We start from the raw sequence: 27,260 nt of genomic DNA on the forward strand, positions 1-27,260 counted from the left end.
TAAATTTGTTTTTTTTTTTTTTTTTTTTTTGAGACGGGGTCTCATATGTAGTTGAGATTGACCTGTAACTCACTATGTAGCCCAGGCTGGTCTCGAACTCAGAGCGATTCTCCTGCCTCAGCCTCCCAAGTTCTGGGATTACAGGTGTGCGCCATCACGCCCGGTTTGTAAACTCATATCTTAAAACACATTTAAATATTAGCGCATTTTATATACTTAAAATTCACTGTGTAATCCTTTGGTTGCAGCGTGTATACATGTAGCCAAAAATACACACACACACACACACACACACACACACACACACACACACTCTGCCTTATCACCCCCAATTATTTTTCTCTTATTTCACATAAACCAGCAAACATTTCTACACCTATGGCCTTAGCAAGATGCTAGGCGCACAGACGTCAGAGTATATCCCAAGTAAACCACTGCAAATGTAACCTAGGATTGGTGATGTGGCTCAGCAGCAAAGTGCTTGCCTGGTATGTTCAAGGCCCTGGTTGGATCCCCAACACCCAAAGTAAACTAAAGGAAAGAAAGTGCATGGCTGCGTGTAAGGTTCTATGTTCCACATGGCACCACAAATGATTTAGCACTCTTTTTTTCGCCCTAAGCCAATGATGACATTTTCTTGCAAGAGCTTTCTAAAGGATTCCACACTAATGTCAGAAATATTGTGAAGATGGAGGCAGATATTGAAGTCACGCAGCTACAACCAAAACACAACCTCAAGCCAACAGAGACAGAAGAAGGCTAGGGCTCCTCTAGTGAGTCTTTCAGAGAGTGTTGTCCTGTTAATAACTCGATTTCAGACTTTCGGGTCCAGAGTGGAGGAGTATTCATCAGGACTCTACTGATGCTAGATCTGCAATGTGATTTTCTTCAAGGTGCCAAGAGAGCACTGTCAGAAGTGATGGTGTAATAGCTCTAAGGAAATCAAAGATGTCACGTATTTCTGATGGTCCTTTGAAAAGCTTCTACCTTTCACTATAAGAAAAGACTTTAAATGACACGCCTCAAAACTGAATTGTAGAATGAGACACAGAAGTCTTGGATATAACCAAAGGTTTAGAGAACTAACCAAGTTAATCTGCAAACCTGTGACAGAGAATGCATGCCACCATTGTGAAGCCCTGAGATTTCTAGGACCGCCCCCCAGCCCCCATACCAACGATCAAACTCAGGACCCTGCAATTGCTAGGCAGGCACAGTGCCACTGAACTACATCCCTGGCCCTCTAGATTATGTCTTAAATTAACACTTTTGCAATAGAATCTGGCCAATCAGTGTTTTTCTTTTGGGGGTTGTTTGTTTTCAGACAGTATCTCACACCATGTAGTTCAGGCTGGCCTTGAAATCCCTATGTATTTCAAACTGGCCTCAGACTCATGGTGATTCTCTAGTCTCAGAATCCCAAGTGCTGGGATTACAAGTGTGCGCCACCATGCCCAGCTAACATATTGCTGTTCTTTAAATGCTGGCTTTTGTAGTTTCAATTTTTTTTTTTTTTGGTTTTTTGAGGCAGGGTCTCACTACGTAGTTGAGACTGACCTGGAACTCACTATGCAATCCAGGCTGGTCTCGAACTCACAGCGATCCTCCTGTCTCAGCCTCCCCAGTGCTGGGATTAGAGGCGTGCACCACCACACCCGGCCTACCCTGCCACTATTTCAACAACCAATAAATATGCTCACATTCTCAAAAAAACAAACATTGAGATCACATGTTCTAGGTAAACAGGACAAACCTTGTAATATTCTTTAATGTACTTAGCAAAATACTAAAGGCATCAATGAAGATGCCTCACCTCAAGATGAAGTTATAAAAACCATTTTGCTCCTATGAGTTAACAGAGGGACAGAGAATGAAAGACTTTTCTTATATGTGTTTTACCTAACTTCAAATTGTTTCTAGGCACCACTGACCTGAAGACAGGACTGCCTTTTATCTAATTTTCCTTATGCCTATATCTATATCAGAAGTTAAAGTATATGTAGTTAAGTTTTAACATTACTGTATTCAACATCTTTTGTGGGGGGATACTGGGGATCAAATTTGGGTCCTTGCACTTGCAAGGCAGGCAGGAGAACCACTGAGCTAAATCCCCAGCCTGTATTCAACATCTTAACCAAGAGAAATATAAACTATGCTTTAATGGCCTGGGTGAAAGCACTACAGAACAAAATAATTAGCTTGTGAAACAGTACCTATAATGTAATTAACAGTCAGAGAGAAAAGATGATCCAAGTATTCAAAAGACTATGAGAAACGAAAGACTGAATAGCCAGCCACATTCCAAGGAGTGTTATTTCCAATCTATGACAATCCCCCAAGCTGTTCTAGTATTGCAAAAACAGCACTTTCATCCAATCTACATTACCTTTCTAGAGATTGAAGAGACATTCAAGCCAAATCTTTGTGCTCTTTCCTTTAGCTTATCCAGATTAACCTATAAAAACATAGGAATACATTTAAAAATCAAAGAAGATGGGCCTGGGATATAGCTCAGTGGCATAGCGCCTGCCTGGCAAGTGCTAGGCCCTGAGTTCAATTTCCAGTTCCAAAATAATTAATTAATTAATTAATTTAGAAAATAGAGAAGGCAGAAACATAGTCTAAAGCTAAGAGTTCATATGAGATCACAACATCAAAGACAGCTATGTTTCAAACTCAAAAACTGAATAGTACAAATCCATTTCACAGATTATTAAAAGGTCTTTTCTGAAATGCACTGACTTAGCCTTGTCTCCTTCATTCATCACAGGTGGCAAGAGCCTCAGGACGGTTTAAGACCAAATTATGCAGGGCATGTTAAGTTCTACCTTAACTCTACCTTCAAGTAAAGACAAACACTGTTGTGATGCTCCCATTTTCAAATGCACCACAACTACTCAGTTCAATTCTCTTCCCTTCCTTTTCTTGGAAGCCTGGGTATATAAGACTTATAATTATAAGGCTTAGCTTTTTTTTGGTACCAGGGATTGAACTTGGGTCCTTGCCTTTGCAAGGCAGGCCACCGAACCACTGAGCTAAATCCCTGGTCCAAGACTTAGCATATTTTAATTAGTGACAACAGTAATGAAGTATTTCAACTTCACTTAAAATACTAAACAGTATCCCCAAAATCAGGATTTAATAAGGCCGAACGTACTCTACCACACATTTCCATTTTCTAAAAAGCACACTAGTCACAACAGCCCAGGACATTCTATCATTCTCTAGTCTGTGACTTTTATATTTAATAAGTAATGTTTAAAAAAAAAGTATCTACAAATAGAACTCATAAATTGCCTCTATTGAACCTCTTATGGTAATTATTTAAAGCCACTGGAGGGGCTGGGGATATAGCTCAGTGGTAGTGCTCTTGCCTGGTTGTGGGTTCAACCCTCAGTACCACAAAATACATAAAAAAAAGCCATCAGACAAGGACTAAAATTACAGTACAAAAGGACCGTCCTTTAGCTAACAAAATCTAGTCATAGTTTCAAAGAGATATGGTAGAATGGAAGATGTCTGTAATAAGTGAGTATGTGGCAATTTTTCTGATCTCTATATCTCAAAATAATTTCTTGTTTTAAATTCAGGACATATAATATTATACTGAAAATAGTTACCAAACTCATGACTTAAAGAGTTCCCTCTGTTGTAGTTCTGACATTTTCAAATGTTCCACACTACTCGGGAGAAAGAGGAGTCTCTAACTTTAAAACTAACTGTATAGAGTTATTATCTGGCTCTGTAAGGAGGAAAAAAAAAAAGATTTCATACCATAGGCTTGGTGTCAGATGACAGACCTAAGAAAACAAATAAAAAAGTTTTACTTAATATTTTTCAGTCATAAAGGAATTCAACAGTCTTCTAATCAAATTAGAATTGCATAAAAACAGTTCATGTGACAAAGAGCCTTTGTCTTATGATAATAAAAAGGGGCAGAAAGCACATCTAGATATCATACCTGCATTCACTGTTGTGAACATGTGGCTGTTTTCTGTTTCTTAAAGTTAAACACAGCTACCATATGACCTAGCAATTCTGCTAGATATACAGGGCCAAGAGAAATGAAAACATAACATCCATACAAAAATTTAAAAGCTGGGCATGGTGGTACATGCCTGTAATCCCAATACTAGGAAGGCTGAGACAGAAGGATCAATCAGAGTTTGAGCCCAGCCTGGGCTACACAGTGAGTTCAGGGACATCTGGAACTACACAGTGAGACCCTGTCTCAAAAACAAAACAGAAAACCTTATACACAAAAGTACATAAAATGTGAAAACAGCCAGGCATGGTGTGCACTTATAATCCTAGCACTTGGGAGGCTGAGATAGGAGGATCACTGTGAGTTCAGGGACTACACAATGAGCCTGAACTACAGTGAGACTTTGTCTCAAAATTAAATCAATAAAAATAAAAAAGCAAGTAGTAAATAAGCTTTCAGGCCTAATCCTAACCTCATCAGTAATTATTTATTTCATATTTTCCAAAATTTCATTTTAGAAAAGCATGACTGTTGCCCTAGGACACTGGGAGGCTCAGGCAGGAGGAAAACAAGTTCAAACCCAGCGTGGGCAACTTATTGAGCCCCTATCTCAAAAGAAACAGGAAGGGGTAGAGAGTGTTGTGCAGCTCAGTGCAAAGGTCTTAGGTTCAATCTTCAATTACAACTCTCTCAGATTGCTGGGTGTGGTGGAACATACCTATAATCCCAGCACTTGGAAAGCTGAGGCAGGAGGATCTCTGCAAGTTCATGACCCATATGGATTACACAGGGAGACCCTCTGTCTCAAAAAACCAACCACCAAACCAAAAAACACTACAAAATAATTGGGGGATATTTTCTCAACACACAAAACTGACAGGTAACTAGGAAGACCAGGTTAGATTAGGAGATAATATTTAAATTGTTAATCCAGAACATGGGCTACGATTTTTGTTTTAAATTTTGTTTTGTTTTGCAGTCCTGGATTTTTTTTTTTTGAGACAGGGTCTCACTATGTAGTTCAGACTGACTTGGAACTCACCTTGTAGCCCGGGCTGGTCTCAAACTCACAGTGATCCTCATGCCTCAGCCTCCCCAGTGCTGGGATTGATTACAGGCGTGCACCACCACACCCGGTGCAGTCCTGGATTTTAAACCCAGGACCTTTGTACTGAGCTATATCCTCAGCCCTTTTTTATTTTGAGACAGAGTCTCAAGTTGCTAAATTGTGCAAGCTGGGCTTGAACCAGCAATCCTACAGGCATGTGCCAATAAGCCAGGATGCTAAGTTCTTTTTTTTAAAATAGTAATTGTGTCCCTTAATTACAAAATAATACATATCGGGGGGGGGGAACAAAATAATACATATCAGGCCAGGGATTTAGCTCAGTGGTTCCACCACCTGCTTTGCAAGTGTAAGGACCCAAGTTTGATCCCTGGTACCAAAAAAAAAAAAACAAACAAACAAAAAAATCAACATATCAGGCTCGGGGTTTGGCTCAGTGTCTCAATCGCCTGCCTTGGCAGCAAGTTCAATCCCCGGTACCAAAAAAAATAAAAAAAAATAATAATAATAATAATACATATCTACTGAAAAGATTTTAAAAACATAAAAAGAAGTCACTCTAAATTCTACCTGAGATATTCAGTACTAAGAATTTAGTATATGTCCTTCAAATCTTTTTACCCTATCCTTACATGCACACTTTTATGAATAAAATGGGAACATATCTGTTAGTATAACTTTGAAAACTTTTTCACTTATTTCTGACAAATATCATTTCTTAAGATAGTATAATCTACTATATTATGGTACACATTTATTTAACCAATTCTGTATTGTACATTTGGTTGTTTCCAGTTATTGATGACTATAAATAATGCTGTGACAATCGTCATGGCTAAGCATTTAAGTACATCCAAAGTTATTCCCTTGTAAGTTTCTGAAGTAAAACTGTTAAGTTAAAAGGTATTCTTTCCCCTTTACCACTTATACTCACCCACAACACTAAATAGGTACATAATATTTTATGCAGCGGGGCATGGTGGTGGCACATGCCTATAGTCCTAGCACTAAGTAGGCTGAGGCAGGAGGGCTGCCATGAATTGGAGGCCAGTCTGGGATACATAGGTGAGTGCAAGGCCAGCCTAAACCACATAGCAAGACCCTGTGTCTCCAAAAGAAAAAAAATTTTTATGCTGATAAAACACTAGAATAAGCAAGGTACTAGAAACTTCTGTGAAGATGTCCAAGGAAGACAAATATTTGCACCTCCTCCTATTATAATTTCAGAACCGTCTCTTAATTTCCCAGGAAGGTTTAAATGTGACTTTGCTCAAAGCAAAAATGCAGAGCCAGAATTTAACTCAGTGGCGCCACATCTACCTCAAAAGCGCAAGGTCCTAAATTTGAACCCTAGTACAAAAAAAAAAAAAAAAAAAAAAAAAAAGCAAAAAGGCAAATGCTATAACCTAAAAGCTTCTAGACCTAACAAATTTGTCTTAATTTGAAGAAATGAAATGTTGTCAGAAAAGAAAGAAAAAGATAAATGTCTCAGAAGAATGTGTGTATTCTTACCTTTTGTTGGAACTGAAGAAATCCCAAACCTGTAAGAAGAAAAAAGAAGTTAAAATTTAGGAAGCTGTTCACACTCTTGATTGTCTGTCTCCGTGTCAAGTATACATATGACACTTCATGCTTGTGATCTCAAGCTTGGCAATCATTAGCTAATTCTAACAACCTCATGAAAGAGGTTCACTCTTGCTCTTACTGAAAGTTCAGAGAATAAGCAACAAGAAAGCCTTATCAGAATGAGAAGCAGCAGTCAATTCCTGACTTTCAACTTTTTTCCGGTACCTGGGATTGAACTCAGGACCCTCTGCTTGCAAGGCAGGCAAGGTGCAACTAAGCTAAATCTCCAGCCCTCTGACTTTCAACTATTACAAAAATTCTATTTAATAATAAAACCTATTCTATATCTCCCCTACCATATCACCAGAGATGTGAATAGGGTAAAAAAATGTTTATTTCCTTTCAGCATGGCCACTATTCTACTGAAAATCAGTAATTATATTCAAAATCTAGATATAGGATCACATCTGCACACCTTTATACCATCGCTATCACAGGTCCAACAGGCTGGAGACACTCACCTAGCTGCCCGAGCAGCTTTCTTACTTTCCAAGCTCACAGGTACATTGAATCGTTCAGCCCTCTTTTGCATTCTCTAAGTGGTAACAGACAAAAAAAGAAGAGATAAATTCAATTTCTGGTTTAAAAAACAAAAGTTCATTAGAGGTGATACCTTAACAACAGTAATGTTTTTTCTTGTCTTTTTTTCCTTTTCTTGGGGAGGTGGGGGATAACTAAGGATTAAATCCAGAGCCTTTGAATTGAGCTGCAACCCTAGCTTTTTAAAATTTTTTAGACAGGTCTCATGAGTTGCCTTACTGGGCTCAAACGACTGATTCTCCTGCCTGTGCCTCCCATAGTACTAGGAGGACAGTATGTGCTACCACACTCAGCCAGAGTAATTTCTGAAGGTCTAGACTAAAAATACTGACAATTCTAGAAGCTATCAGGTGGGTCCAGCCCAGGGCTAAATGTAACAGCTGTTTTCCAGAAAGCACACACAAAAAAAACCACCAAATTCATGCCTTCAAAAACAAAGGGAGTGGGGAGAAGAGGGACATAAAATAAAACCTACTTTATAGCGAAGCCAAGAACAAAAAAACTATGGTTGACCTTTGAAAAGAGACAAACTTTGCCTTAACATTAGTGACTTCTTTGAATTAGAAATGAGGCAGCATTGTCTCAAAGTATTCTAAGAGTCCAATGACTCTCTACTCTGAAAGTACAAAACTGAGCACAAGATCTGAACTGAAACCTAGTTTCAAATATCTCAAAACAAAATTCAAATAAATTTGAATCTCATCTGCTAGCAAGTAACAATTTAAGGGTATCTATCAATGTTACTTTTCAATGGCACAATTCACTCCAACTAACCTAGATTTGTAAACATATTAAGAGTTACCACTATGACTATAGAATTATACACAAAAAGACTACAGCTTCAAAGGTAGTCCAAATATTTTCTTCCTTTTTTTCCTTCTTTCCTTTTTTCTTTTTTGGTTTTTTGAGGCAGGATCTCCCTTTGTAATTCAGACTGGCCCTGAACTCACTATGTAGCCCAGGCTGGCCTCAAATTCACGGCTATCCTCCTGCCTCAGCCTCCTGAGTTCTGGGATTACAGGCTTGCACCACCACACCCAACCCAAATATTTTCTTAAGGGTAGCTGATAGGGAAATAAACACCAAAATTTGTCAGTTTTTTGTTTTTGGTCTACAAATAAAAAATTTTAAATGATGATGCAGACAGAATAAAGGGTAAGAAATAGAAATATTCTATTAAGGCACAAAGCACATACCTCAGTCTGTGGCATCTCAGATGTAATTTTTACCACTTTCTTCTCTGCTGCCCTGGAAAAGATTTTTAAAAATCAGTAAAGTGATATTCTAAGCCAAAACCTTAGAAATGTATTAGAATTCACTTAAGTCTTATCTTCTGCCTCCCTCTGCTATCCTTTAATCCAAGGAAACATGAAGTCCATTAGAATTCTAGTTTCCTGAACTGTCATCTACTAAGATGAGTTCAAATAATAGTAAACTACTTTTGCTAAGGTATAAGAAAGTAATCAAGAAAGAAGCCTGGTTAAATATACAGGGCTGAAGAGAAACATACAAAGGATACCAGAAATCATTTCATTGGCTTTTAGAAACTTTAAATTTACTTTTAGACCAATAACTATCCTTTCAACTCTCAATTTTCATCACAATAACATTTAATGAATGCTCTGCAAACTCTGACTTCCTTGTCTTACAAAACCCTTATTTCTCTCACCAGAACTGTAGCTCTTAGCTGAAACAGTCAAAGTAGAACAAATAAAAATGCCAAAGGGAGTTGGAAAAAGGTACAAGGGGGGGGTCTGAAATCAGAAAACATGGTAAGTTACTGGTCAAAAGGCTTAGGACGAAACAAAAGAGACCATAGGGGTGGGAGACAAAGTTCGGAAGTACCCAGAATAAATGGAAGGGTATTAACTCTACACCAAACAACTCTCATAAAACTGTGGGTCATAACCAGTCTCATTAAGGTCCCTCATTTGGAGACATGGGTAGCTTTTGTTCCAATATCCCAGACACTTTTCCATTTGATGACCTGAAAGGTAGTAATGGTTTAATGACATTTTCAGAGGAAGCAATTTTGGAACAGGAACTTACGCTCTGCATTCTTTTGTTGGAGGTCCCTGGACAGTCAAGCAATGGGTGCCCCCTGCTGACCATAACTAAGTCCTACAATATGTAACTATCTTGCCTCGAGGAGGAAAAAAACCAAACCAGAAACAGACATGTTTGTGCACAACTTCAGGCCAAAGATTAAGCAAGGAAATTACCTTTTGAATATTCAAAGGACCTAAATCAGGCCTGAACATTCTAACTTTTAAAGAAACCTCTATATACACTTCCTAGCCTTCCCCAGCCTTCTCTGGGCAAAAAAAGGCTCAGAAGTTTAATGTTTTACTTGAAGTCCAATGTCATTAAGAAAGCAGTCCTCTCCATCAATCCCAGGTAATGACTTCCTCCACATTCTCATCCTGAAACACAATCACTGAAGTAGACTTCATGGCAAAAAAGGAATCCAAGAGAGGAAGCTTCTTTCCACCAGATTCCAATCCTCTAAGGCAAAATTAAACTCAAGAAATAAATACATACCATATTCTGGGACTTGTGGGAAATTTCTACTCCACTGACAGTATTTTCTCACACCCAGTTACATACAAAATATACTCTCCAAACTACAAGGACCCAGACTCTCTGAACATATCTAGTCTAACTACTACAACCATACCTCTAAAAACCAAAATTATCACCTCCACATGCTTTGCATTTTTTTGTTTCAAAATTCATCAATAAAATTAAAACCCCCTGAATAAGAATTACAAATTTCATATATGCAAAGCATAATCAACTTCTATAGATTTTCAAACCTCATTAATTTTTAACCCAAACAAGCAAATTATCATTATATTCTATTTGTTTTGGTCTTTTGAGAGTCTTACTATTCAGCCTAGTCTAGCTGCAAACTCATGTAACACGCTGCCTCAGCATCTGGAGGGCTGGGGTTACAGATGTGTGCCATCATGCCCAGCCACACGTCTTAAAGCTTTCACAACAATTCATTTTCCCACTGCACTATACTGAATTGTAAACCTAGAACAGGGGCTAGGAATATAGTTTATTGGTATAGCAGCTGCTTAACATGCATGAGACCCTGATTTCAATCCCTAACAACAAAAAAGTTTAAAATAATAATAAACATGATGACTTTACAAAATAATACTTGACAAAAATCAATCAAAATGTTCAATGTTCACAGTGATACAGCAAATCTCATGCTAGGAAGTTTTTGTATTGTCATACTGCTTAAGTATAAAGATAGTTGGATAAGGACATACTACAGTTTTTTTTTTGTTTTGTTTTGTTTTGATGAGTAATCTGAATGTCTACAAACAAAAGACTGGTGAAATGAACTACTGTTTTTCTACAGAAATCAGTGTTATTTTCTTCTTCTTTTTCCTCTTTCTCTTCTTCATCTTCTTTTTGATACCAGGGATTGAACTTGGGTTCTTGCACATATGAGGCAGGCGGTGGAGCCACTGAGCTAAACCCCCGGTCCTAGTGTTATTAACTTCTTCTTTATGTACTTTTTTTTTTTTTGGTACTGGGGATCGAATTTGGGCCCTTATGATTGCAAGGCAGGCGGCGGAACCACTGAGCTAAATCCCCGACCCATAGTATTAACTTCTAAAAAGAATAAAGTCCTAGCCTGGAATGGTGCTGCTGCACATCCAGCTATTCCAAAGGCTGAGGCAGGAAAGTCACAAGTTTCAGACTAGCTTGCATGAAATAATGAAATCCTCTTCAAAGTAAAAACTGCAAAGAGCTGGAGCCAGGCATGGTGTCACATGGTGTCTTGTAATCCCAGCCTCCGAAGGGCTGGGACTGGAGGATTGCCACAAATTCAAAACCCTCTTGGACTACCTGCTGAGTTCAAGGCCAGCCTAGGATACAAAGTGAGACATTGTTTCCAAAAAAATAAAAATTTGAAAAACTACAAAACACAAAAAGGGGGTCAGAGATTTAGCTCAGTGGTTCCGCAGTCTGCCTCACAAGCACAAGGACCAGAGTTTGACTGCCAGTACCCAAAACAAAACAAACCACCAAAACACAAAATAAACAAATAAAAACACAAAAAGGGCTGGGAATATGGCTCAGTGGTAGAGTTCTTGCTTGGCATATGGGAGAGCTTAGGTTCAAACCCAAAGTACCAAGAGGGGGGAAAAAAAAAAAAAGAAGAAATTACATGAAAACACACACACAAAACCATGTTAAATATCCCAAAAAGAATCCACTAAAAAAAAAAATCTCTGGGGGGAAAAAAATCCCTGGAAAATCTGATGGAGACAGACATAAGAAGCACTTAATTTTCAATTTATATAGTCCTCTATGTACCAAATGACTTTTATATACATTGCTTTTTATAATTAAATGCATTTAATACTGCTGAAAGGAACAAAGATGTCAAGAAGTACTCAATTGCTCTTAATTGGCTGACATACAAAACAGTCAAGACATTTGTGGAAAGAGCCCCAAATAAATGATGTTTAACATTAACTTTGTGAGATAGCTCAAGTAAACAGAGATCCACTTTCCACTCTGATACTGTCCTCCCTCCTCCACTATAAACCAAAAAGCAAGAAAGAATACAGATACGAGGTTATGTAAGAGACATAACCTGTACCTCATAACACTCCTCTTATAAAACTATATACAGTTTCACACTTTGCTGTAAAGACAACAGTTTACAGAATTTAGTAGAGTTTATAGTACAGAGAATCATACAGATTCTAACAGAATAATCTATTATGGTGATCCTCCAAAAGAACAAAGGCTAGGAAAACTAAACTGTGCCTGGGCTGAAGTCATCTGTTTCTAATTACCTACTACAAAATTTGGAGACAAACTACTTTGCTTTACTGGGACCATGTTATTAAAGTAGACACTTCTGAAAATGTATGGTTTAATCAGAAATTTAAAAGATCAACGGGAATAAAGGTACAACAAAGTGAACTTTAAACCCAGGGAAAAGAACTATCTGCTCTGTATTCAGATTATTTTTTTAAAAAACATAATTACACATCAACAGTTTTTTCAGGGGGTTCTTCCTCTTTGACAGGCAGTTCTATGGGCTTTGTTTCTTCTTCCTAAAACCAAATGAAACAACAAGGTTAACATAAAATCAAAGGGTAAATACTCATCTCCCAGCACTCAGGAGGCTGAGGCAGGAGGACTGCAAGTTCGAGACCAGTCTGGGATACACAGTGAGACCCTAATTTTTAAAAAAAGTATGCTCATCTATATAAGATTATCAGACCTCCAAAACTGACCAGTCTCTCAAAATTTTCATTCCCCTCTTAGACTTCCCTAATAGATTAGCATCTAAGCAGTTTTATGATCAATGTTAAGCATGGTCAAGGCAATGGCACATTGTCAAGACAGTGACTAACGTTACTTTTTCCAACTCACCTCTGTTTCATCTCCCAGTACATCTTCTTCATTTGCCTCCTCTTCGGCTAAAGAACATTAAAATAGTTAGGTCAACTCTTGCTATAAAACCATACTGATCACTGTGCTAAGGCTAAAATCATAATTCAAAAGTATCAATAATGAAGGTAGAACAGAAAATCACTACATTTGAAGAAGACAAAAACCAAATTTCTATCTAATATTAGTACAAAGCTGAATTCCATTTGGAATGAAAAACTAAGTGTGATGAGGTCACATTACAAAATTAATTTAAAAAGTAATATGGAAAAATATCTGAGATTTAGCAATGGGAAAGGATCTGTTTAAGAAATAAGGTCACCGGGTTTGTGCACGCCTGTAATCCCAGCACTCAGGAGGCTGAGGCACTTGAGCATTGCCACAAATTCAAAGCCAACCTGGTCTACATAGTGAGACTCTGTCTCAAAAACAAAAACCAAAAAACACCAAGAAGGACAAGGAAATAATTGCTAAAATTGAAGGAAAAAAAAAAAAGCCTAGATACTGTTAAGTGAATGATGAGAATCAGGAGAAAACTGGGCAAAGAACCATGAACAACAAAAAAATATTTTCACAGAAAAAAATAAGTTAAAACAACAAATTAGTAAAAACAGACCACTTGATAGGATACTGCCAGATTTATGTTTGTGGAGACATAAAAAACTTGATGCACTAGTGATATAAATGAATATTTAAAGGGAAACCTTGAGCCAGACATGGTGAACATGCCAGTGATCCCAGTACTTGGGAGGCTGAGGCAGGAGGACTACCTCAAGTTTGAGGTCAGCCTGGGCTACATAGCGAGTCTGAAGACCAGCCTGAACTACACGGTGAGACCTTGTCTTAAAAAACCAAAAATTGGGGCCAGGGATTTAGCTGAGTGGTTTGGAGGCCTGCCTTGCAAGCGCAAGGACTCAAGTTCAATTCCCGGTACCAAATAAATAAATAAATAAAAGCAAAGATTGGGCTGGGGATTTAGCTCAGTGGTGGTGCCACCCGCCTCGCAAATGCAAGGACCCAAGTTCAATACCCGGTTAAAAAAAAAATTAATATATTAATTAATAAAGGAAATCCTGCACAGCAATTTGGAAGTATTGTCATATTAACTATGTATACACATATGAACATATAGTAACTACCCATCCCATTCCAAGGTGTATGCCCAGAAAGACTCTCACAAGAACATAAGGGAATAAAAGCAAGTCAGAATATTGTATATTAATAGTATAGTATATAGTTTATATACCAATAGTATATTACATACACATATATTATTGGTATACTGTATATTAATACAAAGGTATTGGATTACATATATTATCACTATAAGTAGTAGTACTACTTATCTTAGAGTAGCTGGGCCTTGGAGTTAATACAGGTGTCTGCCACTGGATGAATTATAAAATGAGGTGCGGTACCTCCGTTTATTAACTTGTTTTACGATTTTGGGGAAGATATCTGCATTTGTGTTTGTGTGGAGAAGATGGACATGGACATATTTGCCATTCCATGAAGAGTTTGCAAATAGAAGCAAAATTCTGCCAAAGACTTGTTTGTAACCCAAACTGCTTGCAAATAGAAGTGTTTGTGAAGTGAGGTATTACTGTGTCTATGTCACGTGATCAGCAAATACAGTGAATGATTAAAAAATGTTTTATAGTAAAAGACACACTGCCATTAACCACCCCCCAAAATTCCTCTGACTTTGAACACACTTATCCCATCATTTATGCCTTTTTGAAGCAGTTCTGGAAGTCTTTCATGTCTTTTGTTATACTGTCACGGCTGCCTCAATGTCTTGAATGGATTCAAAATGCTAATCTTTCATGGTCATTTTGACTTTGGGAAAGAGCCAGAAGTCACAAGGTGCCACATGTGGTAAGTAAGGTAATGAGGACACACTATAATGCTTTTACAAGCCTGCCTTTCCATTGGATGTCATGCAGCAACATCATTCACCACATTTTTTTGTTTTGTTTTGTTTTTGTTTTTTTGGTACCAGGGATCGCATTTGGGTCCTTGAGCTTGCGAGGCAGGTGTCAGAACCACTGAGCTAAATCCCCAGCCCACTCACCACATTTTTTATCACACCTCCTAAAGACATTCACAAAAGATGGCTTCCAGAACTACTTCAGAAAGTAGCAACAACAATGGCATAAGTATGTTTGAAGCAAAGGTGAGGGGGGGTCCTTTGAGGGGGTGATTAGTGGCAATGTGTCTCTCAATGTAAAACATTTTTAAAAATTTAAATACCACATACTTGGACCACAATGTGTAGAATGCTATGAAGAACTGCAATAAACTAGATGATCATATAGATACAAATTAAAAGAAAAACACAATATTTAGTAAAAAAGTGAGAAATAATTAAGGTTATGGCCTAGTTACCAATTATATAAATGAAAACACCATACCAAACACTATATGGCTTATAGGAATTAAGACAAAAACTACATATAAGGGCCAGGGATTTAGGTCAGTGGTGCCAAGCACAAGACCCAAGTTCAATCCCCAGTATAAAATAAATAAATAAATGAAACTCATTGAAACTGAGCATGGTGGTACACACCTGTAATCCTAGCACTCTAAGAGACTGAAGTTTGAGCCTTGCCTGTGTAAGTTAGCAAGATTCTGTCTCAGATAAAAAAATTTTAAAAAGAGCTGAAAACACACAAAAAAACCATGATTAGAATGGATCCTTAAGGGTGTTGGAAGTGAAATGAGGAATGGCAACAAAAATAAATAAAAATTAGAGAAGGGATTTGTTCAATCCAGAATGATAATATATCTTAATAAAACTGGGGTTTTTCTTTTTTTATTTCTTTCATGGTACTAGGGATTACACCTAGGGGCCACACATGTGCTAGGCAAGTACTCTAGCACTAAACTAAAGCCTGAGCCTTTTATTATTTTTGAGACAGGGTTTTATTAAATTGCTCAGGCTGGCTTTAAACTCATAATCCTCTTGCCTCAGCTTCCCAAGCAGCTGGGATTTCAGGCATGTACCACTGTGCTCAGTTTGTTTTATTTTTTAAAAGGCAGAACTAAAGAACATCAGACCTGAAAGGACCAGAGATTATTATTAGTTTATAGATTTCAAGGGTCCAGATATTTGTCTCATGCCATAAGAACAGACATTTAGCTATGTAAACAGTTACTGACTGAAATTACCTAATATATTTCTAGCATAAAGGGAATTACAATTTAAACCTTCCAGGCTGGGGATGTAGCTCAAGTAGCACAGCATATGCCTACCATGCACAAGAACCTGCGTGTAATTCCCAGTACCATAAAAACAACCAAAACTAAGTGTAAAACGTAAGTCTTCCAACTATCAGCTCAATGTTATTTGTAGTACCTTGCTAACTTTTAAATAACATACTGAAATATTCAAGGCCAGCCTGAACAACATGGTAAGACCCTTTAAGAAACAAAAACAAACATACACACAAAAAATCTGAGTTAAATCTATGTCTTTTAGAAAAGGGAGTACAGTTAAACCTTGGATTGTGAGAAACTTGTCCTGAGAGGATTCCACAAGATGAGCAAACATTTCTCATAAATCTCAACTTGAAAAAACAAGCAACATCTTCCAACACAAGTAGTAGTGACGCCAAATGTCACATGACCACAATTGAGCCACTGGTTCTTCTCCCACCCCCGACTCTGTATCTCTCTCCTCCCCCGACACCCCCTCCCCACTGCTGGATTGTGAGTGATAATCTCCCAACAGCAAGTTTATGGAAATATCATCTGTATAGGAGGATTAAAAAAGGCAGAAGAGGGCTGGGGATTTAGCTCAGTGGTGCCGCAGCCTGCCTTGCAAGCACAGGGACCCAAGTTCTACCCCCAGTACCAAAAAGGGCGGGGGCAGAAGAATCCCTCACATGAGATTAGGGAGATGTATAAAATGTGGGGAAACTGCAAAATTTTGTAGAAAAGCACCATCCAAATAAGGTTGTAGCAGGGCAAGCAATGTATCTATTTAATGAGAGTGTAATATCTTATTTCCCAGAAATCGTCCAAAGAAGGCTAAAGCAAGTGTCACTTGGACAGGTTCTTTGCTAAAGTTACAGGAAAACAGACCTAGGTGTGGTGGTATACACCTGTAATCTCCAGCTTGTGGGAGGCTGAGGCAGAGAGATCACCGTTGAGTTCAAGGCCAGCCTGAACTACATAGTGGGACCCTGTCTCAAAAAAACAAGGGGCCCAACATTTAGCTCAGTGGTGCTGCCTGTCTTGCAAGCGCAAGGTCCTGAGTTTGATTCCCAGTACCCTCAAGTAAACAAATAGTAAGTTTAAAAACAAACAAAATAACCCCAAAAGGCCACAGAGCCAATAGAGTTATGATTCCATTAGTGATGTTGAAAGTTGCTCTACACGATAACCCTCCTGTCTCCCTCACACCACCTACTAAGGTTTTCAAAGTGCACCAAAATTTATTTTTATTATTTTGTATTATATTTCAATACTGTAATCATTTTTACATGACTATTTTTAGTGTGTGGAATACATCATCTGAGTTTCCTTTATTTCTAAAGGGGAAATTTGTTTTGACATACTTCCATACAAGTACTCTGGATTACAAGCATGTTTCTGGAACAAATTATGCTTGCAAACCAAGATTTTACTGTATTTCTTTGTAGTATAATCACTATTTTGGATGACCAAGAAGAGTTTCCTAGACACTATTAATCAAAAGCTTACATCAACAATCATCTAAAAAGAAGGCTTCTTAGAAGAAATCTTCTAAGTGCCAGAGCTTAAAAATTAATCCCCTCACATCATCCTTTTTTATGTTGCTGGGTTTTTCTTTTTTGGGTACTGGGGATGGAACTCAGGATCTTGCGCTTTTAAGGCAGGCATGGTTCCACTGAGCTAAATCCCAGCCCCATGTTGCTGTTTTTGAGAGACAGGGTCTCTCTAGTGGTTCGGGCTGGCCTTGAACCTGTGGCAATCCTCTTGCCTCAGTCTCCCAGTGCTGGGATTCTAGGTGTGCAATACCATGCCCAGCTCCCCTCACATCATCTTGACTTTACAGAGTACTCACCATGCTCTTCAAGATATGCCTGAAGCCTGTTGATAAGATCTTGTTTTATTCCTTTGGTCTCTAAACCACGTGCAAGACATTCTTGCTTTAGTTCCGCAAGCTGAAAAAAAAAAAAAATTAAACTTTTTCTTAAGTGAATGAATTCAAGTGAATAAAAGAGGCAGCACTCACAAGAAAAAAATAAATAAAGTTCAATCCCAAACAACTTCCCTTAATCCTAATGGGACTTTGGGTCCAAATGATCCACTTTTCCTCTAATAATACTCAATATACAAGAGGACTTTACCAACAGACACTTAAAAATAAAATCATACTTTATTTGTATGTCTACTTATTTTATATCTTTAGCTATTTATGAACAATTCAGAGTGAAAAAGCTTTTTTCTTAAGACTACTGTGCTAACTGATGTATGGGGAAAAAATGAACCTTCAAGTAGAAAATTCAATTATCTACAAGCAGATTCTTCCTACCTTGCTATGATATAGCTGATATGAGTATATCCTCAGGGGTTTATATGTTAGAAAGTTGGTGTCCAGTGTGAGTGAGCATGTTGAGAGGTAACAGACAGAACCTTCAAAAGGTGGAAACTAGTGGAAAATGTTTGGATCTTTGGGGCCTTAGAAAGAATTAATGTATATAGTTCTCAGAGTAAATTAATACTTGAAAGAGTGGTTCTTGTGAAAGAGCAAGTCTGGCCCCTCCCTGCTCTCTGGCTTTCTGTCTTTCCATGTGATCCTTCCTCAAATTTGCTTGCACCATGATATGTATTATGAGGCTATCATCAGAGTCAGCACTATGCTAACTAATCTCCAAAGCTGTGAGCTAAATAAGCCTCTTTTCTTTTTAAAGTACCCAGGCTCAGGAATTTTACTGTAGCAACGGAAAACAAATTAATACACACCTATTATTCCAATCTACCATATACATGTATATACCACTAGAGAATTAGGTAGAAGTGTTGGTTAGCTTAATGTCAAAAATGAAGTGATAGCTCAGTGATTCCGCCACCTGCCTCGAAAGCGCAAGGTCCTAAATTCGGTCCCAGGTACCAAAAAAAAAACGAAGTGATTCTGGGTGTGGTGGCAAACGCCTATAATCCCAGCACTCAGGAGGCTGAGGCAGGCAAGAGGATCACTGGAAGTTCTAGGATACACACTGAGTTCAAGGCCAGTCTGAACTACATTGGGAGACCTGGTCTCAAAATACAAAACAAAAACAATAAAATGATTAAGGAATCTTCATCAAAATGTAAATAAATAGCTAAAAACATGTCATCAAATCCTACTGAAGTTGTTTTTATTATTCTTATTATTATAGTACTGGGGATTGAATCCAGGATCTTACACATGCTAGGCAAGTGTTCTACCACTAAGCTATACTCCCAGCTGCCCCCCAAAATTTAAATCAGTAACTTGACTAAAGATATAAAGGGTATGTTTAATAACCTTACAGACAATAAGAGGAATTACTGGATTATTGGCGGAATTAAAGGACAAAGGGACACAACATGCAACAACAAACTCTCTTCAGGAAGATTAATGAGCCAAAATAAAAATTCTATTTAAGAGGAAAAGCTAGAGGCTTAGCTCAGAGGAAAAGTGCTTGCCTAATATGCATGAGACCCTGGGTTCAAACCCCAGTGCCATCAAAAAAAAAAAAGAAAGAAAGAAATAGGTGTACATATGCAATCTTACACTAGGATTCAAAATTTTGCCAAGTGTGGTAGTACACGCCTATAGTTCCAGCACTCCGGGAGGCTGACCCAAGGGAGGATCTCAAATTTGAGCCAACCCTGGCTGACCCTAGTGACTTAGGAAGACACTGCCTCAAAAAAAAAAATTAAAAGTGTTATTCAGGGCCAGGGATTTAGCTCAGCAGTTCAGTGGCCTGCCTTGCAAGGGCAAGGACCCAAGTTCAATCCCCAGTACCAAAAAAAAAAAAAAAAAAAAGTGTGGGGTTGCAGCTTAGTGCAAAGGCCTTGTATTCAATGTCTAGTACTTGAAATAATAAATAAGTAATAAAAGTTTAAAGAATTTTTAGAAGATCTGGAAATGTAGCCTACTGCAAAGGTCCTGGGTAGTTCAAACCCCAGTACCACCAAAAAAAAAAAGATTCAAAACTTAAATTGAACAAAAACTGAATGACGGAGTTCTAGTTTTCTAGTTCAACAGTCAAAGGACAAAGACCTCAAGGTTTTAAACAAAAGGCTTAACAGTATGATTTACTACCAAAACAATTCTAAATTAGACATAACTCAAATATAGAGTCTCTAATAAATGGCTTTACTAGGATCTATATATTCTCATTTTATGAAGCACAAAATGTCCATCCAAGAACAAAAAGGAAAAGGAAGTCCCAGAAATCTTACAGGCAGATCAGCACACAAACAGATGCTTGGTCTGGAAGATGTCTTTCACAGTTTCTAAATACAGATATAAGACCAATCAGAAGACGTTAGAAAGCAGATTCCTATTAAAGAAAAAAAAAGATGCACTACGGGGGGCTGAAGCAAGAGGATCACAAGTTTGAGCCTAGCTTGGGCAACTCAGCTAGATCCTGTCTCAAAATTAAAAATAAAAGTAAAAGGGTATGGGAATGTAGCTCAGTGTGAAAGTCTTGAGTTCAATCCCCAATACCGAAAAAAAGAACTTCACAACTACTTAGTATGCTCTGCATCTTTACAAATTTTTCAGCAATGGAGAATCTAGAAATGGAATAGAGTTTTTCTTTGTTTCTTTTAAATATTACAATGATTGGTTGGGGAAATAAAGTATGCAGTGAGTGGGGAAGGCAGGCAGGCAGGCAGGCATGCAGGGATCCTATGCAAAGAACTATCCAACAACCAGTGGCACCCCTCCTTTTGAGAACTATGGAAGGTAATTCACCATAATTTTAAAAACTGGACAAACACGGTAGAACACCTATAATGGCCAGCACTTTGGAAGGCTAAGGCCAGGAGGCTCACAAATTTGAACCCATTCTGGGCAACTCAGCAAGGCACTTTCAAAAATGTTAAAAGAGCTGGAGATGTAGCTCAGTACAAAGGTCCTGGTTTCAACCCTCAGTACAAGAAGAAAGAAAAAAAAAAAAACTTTTGTTTATAAAAAATGACTGCAGAGTGACTGCAAAGTATAACAGTAAGAACATGGCCAGATTTAGGTTCAAACTGGAGCTTTATCAGTTACAGCTATGTAAGCTTACATGAATACCAAATTTTTCTGTGACTCAGTTTCCTTTCCGGTAAAATGGGAATAATAATAGTACCTATCTCAATAGTGTTACTATGAAGACTTAAATCAGTAAATGTATATAAAACATTTAAAATAGCACTTGGCAACTAGTAACTGTCAGACACTGGTGAGGGATTAGACTAGCAGAGACAAAAATCACTGGTTCTCAGATTTCTGTATTTTACTCATTTTTTAAAAAAAAAAGATTGATAGTGCTGCTTTTTATAATATTCCACTTGTCACCAAACTTTTATAAAAAATATTTATCAGTAAATAAGTATAATAATAATTTATCAGTAAATAAGTATCAGCTAGGGATTTAGCTCAATGATGCCACTGCATGACTCCCAAGCACAAGGTCCAGAGTTCAATTCCCAGTACCCAAAAAATAAATAAATAAAATTTTAAAAAGTAAGTATCAATTACTAGAAAAATGAGCACACATTTGGATGTACCAGTGATGTTATACTGCTAGAAGTCTGTAAAAGCTTTCTGTTAATTCTTGTACTCGTCAATGACCAGTAATAGTTTGTTCATGACCAGCACTAGTCTGTGGCTCATACCTATATAATTCTAATCTACAATGTGGACTATAAACTACATTTAGTTATTGATTGATTGGGGTTTTGGGGGGGGTACCAGGAATTGTACTCAAGACCTTGTACTTGCCAGGCAGGCATGTTATTGTGTGTGTGTATGTGTGTGAGTGAAACAGGATCTAATCCAGGCTAGCCTTGAATTTGCCATCCTCCTGCCAGCTTCCCGAGCGCTGGGATTACAGGTGTCTGCCACCATGCATGGCTCTAAATAATATTTAAAGTCTGTTTCTTAAGAATCTCAATCAGTTCAATCCCCAGTACCAAAATAAAAAGAATCTTATCAATCACTTTGGTTGTTTTGTTTTTGTGGTACAAGGCATTGAACCCTGGGCCTTTGCAACAGAGCTACATCCCCAACCCTTTTAAAAAATATTTTCTATTTTGAGAAAGGATCTCACAAAGTTACTCAGGCAGGGTCTAAATTTGCAATCCTCCTGCCTCAACCTCTCAGAGTGCTGGGATTATGGGTGTGTGCCACCATGATCAATTTATAACTGGTTTTCACTGGTATAGACAACATTTACCAACAGCTGATCTTGCTATTGCCACTCATTATTATAGTCTCAGTCCCAGTGGTTCACTATGTTCCTCTTAACCTTCATTTCCCACCTTGGTCAAATGGGAATGGTGCACAGTTTTTTTTGTTTTTGTTTTTTGTTTGATTGTTTTGGTACCAGGGATTGAACTCAGGACCTTGTGCTTGCGAGGCAGGCAACATGGAGCAAAATCAGTGGAAGAAAATCCCCAGCCCTTGGACATTATTTTAAAAGGCAAACATATTGTAAAAATGCAAAATAGTTTAAAACAATTTTTTGCACATAGTATGAGCACAGCTACCTAAGTAAAACTAAAATCTTTTAAAACTTTAAATAAAACTAATAACTCACTTCATTTTACATGGAATTTGTTTTAAAATATTTTATGGGGGGAGAGGTTGAGACAAGGTCTCACTAAGTAGTTTAGGCTGGTCTTGAATTTACTATGTAGCCCAGGCTGGCTTCAAACTCAGGGCAATCCTCCTGCCTCAGACTCTTGAGTACTGGGATTTCAGGTGTGCACAAACATGCACAGTGACTTAAAATATTTTAAAAGGTATAGTATATTGAATGAACTATATGGTAGGTGAACTATACATCAATAAGGCAACTAAAAAATAAATATAACACTGTATATAGTAAACTAACATTTCAGTACATGTACTGATGAAGCAAGCACAGGATATTAACACTAACATTAAAAACTACCACAGCTAGGCATAGCAGTACAAGCCTATAGTTCCAGCTATTCCAGACACTGAGATAAGAGGATGAAGTTGAGGCCAGCATGAACAACACAAGGCCCCATCCAAAAAAGCAAAACACAAAAAAATACACACATATTCCTGTATGATGTACAGTATATACACAAGATGCCTAGATAAGAAGCAGGTTAACAGTAGTTGAATCTGGAAAAAGGAAGCTAGTTGGTGACAGTGCAGGAAATAAACCTATTATATAATCCTTTAATACTTTTAGAACTGTGAACTTGTGCATGAATTACATATTTAAAAATTATTTTTTAAGATGTTACTTATTTTTATCCTTTTTGGGGGCAGGTACCAGGGATAGAACTCAGGATCTTGGGCTTGCAAGGCAAGTGGAGGCACCACTGAGCTAAATCCCTGGCCCAATGTTACTTATTTTTAAATCTTTACTTTTTAATGATGAATTTCCATTCTACCTACTCAACTTACAGAGAAAGAACAAACCAATTAACCTTATAATACATGTGACATTAAGTACTCATTTCCTTGTAATTTCTTCTTTTCTAATCATGAAATCTGTTGGTATTTTTCCTAATCTTGAATTTTGATGAACACTTTTTATTAGAAATTTCTTTTTGATGGGCATTTTTGGTTTTTGTTTGGTGCTGGAAATTGAATCCAGGATCTCAGGCACATGCATCCTCTACCACCACCAGCCCCTATTTTTTTTTTTTTTTTAGACAGGGTCTCAGTATGTAATTCAGGCTAGCCTTGAGCTCAGAGATCCTCCTGCCTCAATATCCTGAGGGCTAGGATTATAATAGGTACCACCAAGCCCAGGCCAAATCTTATTTTACTGTGCCTCCCCTAGTAAAATATAAAGTTCACAAGAGCAAGGATCCATCTACTTCATTCCCTGCTGTAACCCATCAACTATGATGCTGTTAAGAGGGCAAGTCCTATTTTGTATGTATGTATACAGACATGCATTTGCAGTACTTGAAGTACTGAGATAAAACCCAGGGCTCTGGCACTGAGCTACATCCTCAGCTTTTATTTATTTATTTATTTTTTAAAGACGGGGTTTCACTAAATTGCTGAGCTGCCCATGTTGAACTCCAACTTGTGATCTTCCTGCCTCAGCCTACCAGAGTGCTGGAATTACAGGTGTGTGCCACCATGATGCCTTTTTTACATTTTTTTTTTTTTTTTTTTTTGCTCATACCAGATATGAAATAAAGGACCTTGCACTTGCCAGGCAGGCAAAGTACTACTGAGCTACATACCCAGCCCAGTCCTTTCTTACTTTTTGAAACAAGGTTTTGCTAAACTGAATGGGCTTGGCTCAAACTTGAAATCATCCTGCCTCAGACTCCCAATCACTGGAGTTACAGGCATGTGCTGCCACTACTGGATCCCATATTTAAAAAATAAATTCCAAACCTTCAGCAACTGCTCACAGTTCAAGTGAAAGTCCCACATTTCCAAATGACTATCAGACTTCTCCATGTGTATATCCTAAAGGCATGTAAGGGCCAAACTGAACTCATCTCTCCTACACAAATCTGGCTACTGCTTTTCCTCTTCCAACCTAGACCAAAGGTATCACTACTGAAACTTTGCAGTCATCTTTCACCCCTCCTACATCTAATGAATCTATAAATACCGTATTTCAAATTTCTCATTTTAAAAACTACTACCTTCTTTCACATCTTAACATGTTTATTCACTTAAAAAAGTTACTGAGCACCTACCTACTGTATGTGAACATTACCTTATATAAAAAAGCATAATCATGATCAAAACAGTCCTTATTCAATATACAGCTTATAATCTAACAGCGGAACAAGACAAACAAAAATCACATAGACCATGATTGTTTTTTTTTTTTAAATAGGGTCTCACCATGTAGTTCCAGCTGCTCTTGAACGAACTTCCATCCTCCTGACTAAGGCTCATGAATGCTAGTACTACAGGTGTGTGTAACCACACCTGGCCAATAGATTGTGTTTAACTCATTTTTTTAAAAGTACAATAAGAAAGTATAGAGAAAATGAAGTCTGGTGTGGTGACACATACCTGTAATACTAGCACTCAAGAGCCTAAGGCAGGTGCTGGGCGTGATGGTGCACACCTATAATCCCAGCACTAGGGAGGCTGAGGCAGGAGGATCGCTGGGAGTTCAAAACCAACCTGGGCTACACAGTGAGTTCCAGAGCAGTCTGAACTACATAGTGAGATCCTGTCTCAAAAAAACAACAACAAAAAAAGCCTAAGGCAGTAGGACTGCCACAAGTTTGAGGCCTGCCTGGGCTATATAGGGATGAGTTCAAGGACAACTTGCACTACATAGTGAGACCTGTCTCAAAACAAAACAGTTAAAAAAAAAAAAAAAAAGGCCTGACCATGTGTATGGATTAAGGAAAAACAGAAACCTTCCTCGTGTAAATTATGATTGACTGTCTATCTGAAGTGTGACTGTAATTAATTACACAAATGTACTGGGGAAAAAAGAAAACAGACACACTGTAGCCAAAAGAAAACCACAAGTGCTACATGCACAAAGTGCTGGGCTCTGAGATAAGAAAGCAGTATATGGTAACTAAGAACAAGAACCTTGGGAACAAGGCCAGGTATTTAGCTCAGTGGTAGTGCTGTCTTCCTTGCAAAAACGTAAGGTCCTGAATTCAAACCCCAGTACCAGAAAAAAAAAAAAAAAAGAACTTTGGGAACAGATATTTTGGATACATCACTCATTATGTGTGTGACAAATGGCAAGTTACCCAATTACTATCTCTGGGATTCAGTTTCTTGTTTTGAAATAAAGATAGAGGGATTTACCTTATATGTTTAATATGAGTTAGATCAGTTAATGCACATAAATAGCTTCAACCAATGCTTGACACATAGTAAATGATATATATATGTCAACAATTAATATAGGTACTGTGAAGAAATTTAGCAAAACAAGACCGCTGTACTTGCAGTGAGAAATTAAGCTGGAAAGATTGGTAGTTAAAGAGTTTTTACTGGGGGTAATGGTACTTGTCTATGACTTGAGAGGCTGAGGCAGGAGGACTGTCAAACTCCAGGGCAGCCTGGACAATTTACAAAGACTAAGTCTCACAGCATTTAAAATTATAAAATGGAAAAATACAAGTTACAAACAAAATATTTTCTTGAAAATACTATTTAATATTTAAATAGATAGTAGCTAGTTCTTTTCAGTTGTTTGGCCTGAGTGGGAATAGAGTTTGGAAGCTGGTACTCCTGGATGTTGCTGTGTAGGTTTTATTTTGAAAGCTCTTAACCACCTGTGTGGGTGACTCAGCTGGATACCACACTTTAATTAAAATATAATCGAATTAGTCTTAGAACTCATTGAATGTAGACTGACTGTTTGAATTCACTCAGTTTAAAATAGAAAATAATTGAAAGACTTAGTAAACTATCTTGGAGAAATGAGTGCCAGTTTCCAGGAGTTTTTTTCAGTTGTACAATTATTTCTAGATGGATGTATGCTTTTTGCTGATCTCTGCTTTAATATCTTTCCTAGTCGTTTTAATTAGAGAAATAGTATATACGTGAACTAAGGCTTTTTCTTTCTGGGCCAAGTTTTCATGCTGTATAACCCTTTGTATCCTTATAGCTACCCTATGTTCCTATTATAGAAGCCTAGATTTGCAATAGAGAACTTGTGGTGGTGTAACTGAAGTTCACCCCTTCCACACCAGCAAGGTGTATTCACAATGGGTAGTGAGAAATTAGGTAGATTTTATTTCCACAGTAGCTAAACTTTCCAACTATAATTTTACAAAGTACACTACGCTGCTGTAGCTAACTGGACATAAATACCCTCAAAGAGTACTTTATTTTATTTAAAGCACCTGTTTAATTCAACCTTTAATGATTTTGCAAAGGGCAAGTGTGTAATTTTAATAGAGCCTGACCTGAATTTATACATTTTTAGCTTTAGTATTTAACATTTTGTAACAGATAAACTTTTTTTAAAAAACAAAAAAAAGAAAGACTATGTCTCAAAATAAAAACTAAGCAAGGCATGGCTGTGTATACCTATAATTCCAACATACTGAGAAGATGAAGCAGGAGGATCAAAAATTCAAGCCTAGGCTGTGCAATTTACCAACTCAGACCTTGTCTCAAAAAAATTTTAAAAAGGGCTGGGGATGTAGTTCAGTGTGAAAGTCCTGGGGTCAATCCCCAGAACCAAAAAGCAACAAAAATAAAACTACCAAGGGCTGAGAATACAGTTCTGTGGTAGAGTGCCCATGGGTTCAATCCCCAGTAGGGGGAATAGAGGGAGCATTTAAGCAGGGAAAATTACTATAATAACCATACAAGTGGTAAAATCCCTTCCCTTTCACACTGACAAGAGAACACAAACTCAGGTCAAGGATTTAGCTTAATGGCACTGTGCCTGCCTTACAAGCGCAAGGCTGAGTTCAATCCCTGGTACTAAAAGCAAA

At 37.7% G+C, this 27,260-nt stretch overlaps 1 protein-coding gene across 2 annotated transcripts in view; it reads right to left on the minus strand.

The window, feature by feature from the left end:
• Sarnp (SAP domain containing ribonucleoprotein) overlaps positions 1-27,260 on the minus strand; it is a 61,749-nt gene that overhangs the window by 30,813 nt on the left and 3,676 nt on the right. For both annotated transcript variants that reach the window (XR_784376.3, XM_010644782.3), the window contains exons 2-9: positions 17,701-17,800; positions 12,633-12,679; positions 12,243-12,310; positions 8,414-8,465; positions 7,139-7,212; positions 6,564-6,592; positions 3,775-3,800; positions 2,387-2,455 (exon numbers count right to left, since the gene is read on the minus strand). Coding sequence is in view for 1 of the 2 variants with exons in the window: in XM_010644782.3 (XP_010643084.1) it covers positions 2,387-2,455; positions 3,775-3,800; positions 6,564-6,592; positions 7,139-7,212; positions 8,414-8,465; positions 12,243-12,310; positions 12,633-12,679; positions 17,701-17,800 (465 nt within the window). In the remaining variant the exon portion in view is untranslated. The remainder of the gene's footprint in view (positions 1-2,386; positions 2,456-3,774; positions 3,801-6,563; positions 6,593-7,138; positions 7,213-8,413; positions 8,466-12,242; positions 12,311-12,632; positions 12,680-17,700; positions 17,801-27,260) is intronic.

The sequence above is a fragment of the Fukomys damarensis genome, unplaced genomic scaffold (assembly GCF_012274545.1).
Source record: "Fukomys damarensis isolate Sample0158 unplaced genomic scaffold, DMR_v1.0_HiC HiC_scaffold_15, whole genome shotgun sequence".
Classification (NCBI taxonomy): Eukaryota; Metazoa; Chordata; class Mammalia; order Rodentia; family Bathyergidae; genus Fukomys; species Fukomys damarensis.